This window comes from Penaeus chinensis, chromosome 3 (genome assembly GCF_019202785.1).
Source record: "Penaeus chinensis breed Huanghai No. 1 chromosome 3, ASM1920278v2, whole genome shotgun sequence".
In the NCBI taxonomy this organism is placed as follows: Eukaryota; Metazoa; Arthropoda; class Malacostraca; order Decapoda; family Penaeidae; genus Penaeus; species Penaeus chinensis.
Genome location: NC_061821.1, coordinates 1554741 through 1559740, shown reverse-complemented (window position 1 = coordinate 1559740; position 5000 = coordinate 1554741). Strand labels below are relative to the sequence as shown.

The following is a 5000-nucleotide window of genomic DNA, read 5'->3' as shown; positions in this document are numbered from 1 at the left end:
GGATATACAAGGAATTCTGCTCTACAGTAACATCACTTCCTTCATCTAAGAGAAACACAACACTCATGACAATTTGTCTTGAGTAATCAACTTCTACAATTTGTCCTCTTGCCCATTTGTCCTTGCATTTAACTGCACAGAGCATTCTTGGTTCTAAGATGATCAACTGCTCACAGTTTTCTGGATCAGCATAATACTGCTGTATGGCCATGAACAATCTCAGATAGTGATCTCTCAAGTTAAATTCAGGAACCCCTGCCTTCTCCCTAAAACTCAAGAGGCGTACTAAATATCGGGATGCATTTATCACTTTGATAACACTGAAAGTAACTTCACCTTTTCTTGGAATCACACTCTCAGTATCAAACTTTTGTATTCTATGCCTAAATCCACAAGTGTAACCTATACAACATTTACCATAAGCTTTTAAATAATAACACAGAGCATCATCTTGGCTACAGCTTGCCATAAGTTTAGTTGCTACATATTGAAGCTCTCTTGGAACTTTACCAGCTCTTTCTGCTTCAAGCACAAGAGGAGGAAGCCGCTTCACCGATTCTTTGGACAATATTATGTGAGACTCACAATTTATGGTGTCCTGATTTAAATCTGTTGAAAAATTATTTACCATAAAAGCATACCTCATTTTGAAATTACCAATGAAGTTTGGTATATCTGCATGAATAATGAGGTCTGCATTTGCTAATTCATACAGGAGGAGGAGTGATGAAGCCTCTTGGCAGACTATCAAAACTACATTTGCTATAGAGTGCCATTCCTGGACTATGGACTTCATAACCCACATTGTAGAACAGCTTGTTACAATTAAGGAATATACAGCCACAGCATCCAGTAATATTTTCAGATTCCTGGCCTGATTATCATCACCCACAAACACCAAAATCCTTCCATGTCTGTTATCTTGTAAAAGTTCAACAAGTTTATCTTGCTCTGTCCCCATTTCCTCTACTTTATGAACAAAGGTACGGGCTCTAGTAGCTATTACAGCCTCCCAAGGATCAGCAACAATAATAATTGGCTCAAGAAGAGGAGTTACTGTCTGTGTCAATGAATTCAATAATTTGGTCCATGATGATGCAACTAAAATTAACTGATGTTCAAAGTCCCTTCGGTCACTTTTGCTCTTTCCTTCACCCCAGTAAGTCAGTATCTGTTTCACCTCCACTGCACAATTTTCCAAGATTGAATCAACATCATCAAATACAAGATAGCAACACCTAGCAAGGGATGTAAATGCTTTGGTGCCCCCCTCTTTGTCTGCCTTTGCAAATTCTGCAGTTTTTCCTGTTAGAAGCCTCACCAAACATGGGGCAGTTGTAACCAGAATGTCACAACCTCCAAGTAACTGGGAGCTGGTATCAATTACCTCTTCATTGCCACAACCTCCCCAAGCTGTGATGACTTTTAGTGACATTTTTGCAGGTAGGAATCTAACCAGCGAATCAGCAGTATATTTTGCACTTCTCCAGTCTTTGCAAACAATAACCAAAACAGCCCCAATGCCTTGGGGAAGACGACGGCTTATGTGCTGCCATGAGTCTAGTAGAACAGAAATCAAAGGTACAATATAACCATAAGTTTTGCCACTCCTTTTGCCTCCTACAATGATGGCTGAAGTGCCTCGTGTTATAGCAGGCCAAGCATATGCCTGCAGTCGTGTTGCTCTCATATCCAAATCATTTAGTATTTTTACAATATGACCATTCAGTATTGCATCAACCATGTTCTCATTAACAACTACTTCTTCCTCAGCAACAGGGGACTCCCCGGCTACAAATATCCTGAACAACTTTGCAATGCAAGGGCCCTCTGGCAAATTTTTCTCTCTTAATGAGATTGTCAATTCTTCCTCAACATCTCCCATTTCCTCTCTGTCCCAAACATCTGAAATAAATGAGGCAATAAGATGACTGTTCACCTTTCTTGCATTGCAGTCAATAGTCTTCCTCTTTTTCTCATGCACAGCTATAACCTCCTCCTTACACTTTCCATTTTGCATGGGTTCTGAATTTTTTGTCAATATATTACTTTCTTTAGAGTCAGAAATTTTGCTCACCCCTTTAACATCAGACAGACTAGATTTGCCAAGCTTAAGGCATAATCCTCTTCCACCAGGTGATCCCATGTTTAATTCTTCCTTTTGTTTAGATGTTCCTGTGAATCTTTCAGCATTCTGAGGAGATATCTTAACACTACACTCAGGAACAGTCTTTATGGATAAAGAAGTATCAGAACTAACATCATCCACTAAGGACTGTTTCTCATCACTTTTCTTTTCAGATGACGAGAGATTGCAGTTTTTTGCAGCACTCATTTCTTCATTGTGTGTTGGAAATAGCCCTTTTGTTAAGCTTCTGTGTACTGCTGATGCGGGAACAGGAATTTCTTCTAAGCACAGATTAGAAACTGAATCAGATTCCGAGCATTCAATTTCACCAGACATTTCCACTGGAGAGTCAGAAAACTCAGTCTTTGGGTTTCTTCCAGATTTTCTGAAAGCATGAATAAATAAATAAAAAATATTATAATGATATAGAAAAACAATGTATAAAAATGCATTAAAATATGGCAAACCACTTAGCCTAATGGAAAAAATTCATACAGGTTACTCGTTTGACAAACTCAACTGCAAATCAGCACTGGAGCTTCCCATTGACAGGGGAGTCGAGGTTCCACATTTAAAAAAATCGAACATGCTCATCAGGCCTCTACCACGGCCAGATGACTGAAATGACACGTCAAGCGCTTCAGCACTTGATTCTAGGTTGCTTGTACTATTGCTGCTGTCGCTTGTATGACAAATCATTCGAGTTAATCCTCTACTCCTTGGTACCATTCTTTTTATGTTCTTAAACTCTAGCTGTTGGGGGAAAATAATAATTTCACTTATCTTTTTCCTTAATGCTGTTTTAACTACAATATACTTTTAGCATGGGAGATTGAGAAATATGAATCATCAAGCACAAATTGTTCCAAAATTTGAAAGCTAAAATTTTATTACTGACTTTCGTTTTTCTACATTGGAAGGCCTAATGTGAAAAGGATATTACTGGCTCTGTTTTTTTTTTCCACATCGGAAGGAATATTTTTCACAAAAACTAAGGAAAGATGAGATCAAGTGAGGTCATGAGGTCTACTGATTGACTTCTTAGTGACAGAGCACAAGTGGAGCTATCTCTGTGTAGTTGTATCCTTCAAAGCAATACTATAGTGAATACTACATTTTCCCAGCATTAATCACAAAACTTACTCATAGCATTCTCACCTTTGATGATCCTTGAAAGTCTTCCCTGCTTTCTGTTGCAAATTCTGAGTCATTGCTAACTGTGTCTTCTTCTGAATTTTCTAACAAAACATAGCAGGTCAAATGGTAAGAAATAGGTTATGGACACTGGGTATAAATAAATTTTCATGCAAAATATAAACTTTAAAAAAAAGTTAATCATAAATTAATGTAAACCCTGTGGGTTAAAAGTACGGCCATATATTGCATAGACAAAGGGGAGAAACAGAAGGGAAAAGTAGAATAAAAGCAAAAGAAGCAAAGCAAGAATAGGAAAGAAGGGAGAATATATGGAGAGAAAGAAAAAAGAAGAGAAAAATGAAAAGGAGAGAAAGGAAAACAAGAACAACAATACTCACCTTCAGCATTTCTTCCTTTCATCCTGTCAACAAGAAGCTCGGTTGCAAATTTTGCATAGTCACACATCACAAGCAGCTTGGCAAGGTCCACGGCTACTTCTCCATCACCTTCCTTTGGCCATCTTATTTTTGCTAGTTCAGGTATTGCTTCCCAAACCTCTATTCTAATATACAGGGTTAGCTGGCCATGGAAACATCCTGTAATTATTTTTTCTGTTACTAACAAGTTGCTTATAGGAAATTTATGCATCTGTATTCACTGTAGTTTGGATATCAGCTAACCTATAAATTCACTCATACAACTCTTAATTTATTTTCAAGGGAAAAAAAAAAAAAAAAAAAAAAAAAGAATAGCTTGAATGTGAATTAAAAAAGTACCTTTATACCTGTATAAAGTAAAAGAAACCTTCTATCTCCAATGACTTAAGAGGATAAACATTTTGTAAATCATGCCTTTCCTTTTCAAAGAAAACTTTTAAACTACCATGTTCTCCTTTCTGCAGTGGCAAAAACTCTGCTCTGGGTCTGGACTCAACAAGATTCTTGACAAAAACCATTGCTGCTGGGTCCCAAGTCTTGCTCTCTCTGCAAAAAGAGATACAAATCTTAAAACAAGAGAATTTCTTAATACTCATTCATCAAAAGTTATCAAAGCTATTCCCCCTCAAAAATAAACTGTATCTGTATGAATATTAGCTTTAGTAAAGTTTGAGCCACTAGTCTGATCTCTATTTTCCTTTAACTCCACAAACTTAATTTTTGTGAATTTTAACACTTATCCTGCGAAGACCTTCCAAGACATACCTGGGAATGACACTGAACTGTGTGGATGAAAGAGCATAATCCAATGACAGAGGAATAAGAGCAAACAGATAAATTTTTTCTGCCTGGTATGCCACACTGGCCCACTCGTCATCCTGGAGGCCTATCACAGCTGCTGCCTACAACAGAGGGCGAAATGAAAACCCTAGAAAATGTATAGATGAATTTGCAAGGATTTCATTGTAGCATTTCTGATGTGTAATGCTGGTGATGGTGGTGATGATTTTACTAAGGCAAAGGTGGCAATATATGATGCCGGTGCATATCATGAAAAAAATAATGAGTAAAAACAGCAATAAAAACAATAATTAAGATGATGATATACATCATGATAGTAAAGAAAGAAGGAAAAGAAATGGAATGAAAAGAAAAGTATATATCTATAAGTAATCATAATACTATTAACAGAGAGGGAGAGGGAGAGGGAGAGGGAGAGGGAGAGGGAGAGGGAGAGAGAGAGAGAGAGAGAGAGAGAGAGGAGGAAAAGGGGAAAGAGGGAGAGAAGGAGGGAAAGA

The 5000-nt window shown here is 37.5% G+C and overlaps 1 protein-coding gene across 1 annotated transcript in view; it reads right to left on the bottom strand.

The window, feature by feature from the left end:
• LOC125044936 overlaps window positions 1-5000 on the bottom strand; it is an 18484-nt gene that overhangs the window by 8264 nt on the left and 5220 nt on the right. Inside the window, exons 5-10 of the mRNA XM_047641900.1 lie at window positions 4468-4604; window positions 4148-4248; window positions 3664-3861; window positions 3287-3366; window positions 2649-2881; window positions 1-2513 (exon numbers count right to left, since the gene is read on the bottom strand). The exon at window positions 1-2513 is cut by the window's left edge and continues 730 nt beyond it. Of these exons, the coding sequence (XP_047497856.1) occupies window positions 1-2513; window positions 2649-2881; window positions 3287-3366; window positions 3664-3861; window positions 4148-4248; window positions 4468-4604 (3262 nt within the window). The remainder of the gene's footprint in view (window positions 2514-2648; window positions 2882-3286; window positions 3367-3663; window positions 3862-4147; window positions 4249-4467; window positions 4605-5000) is intronic.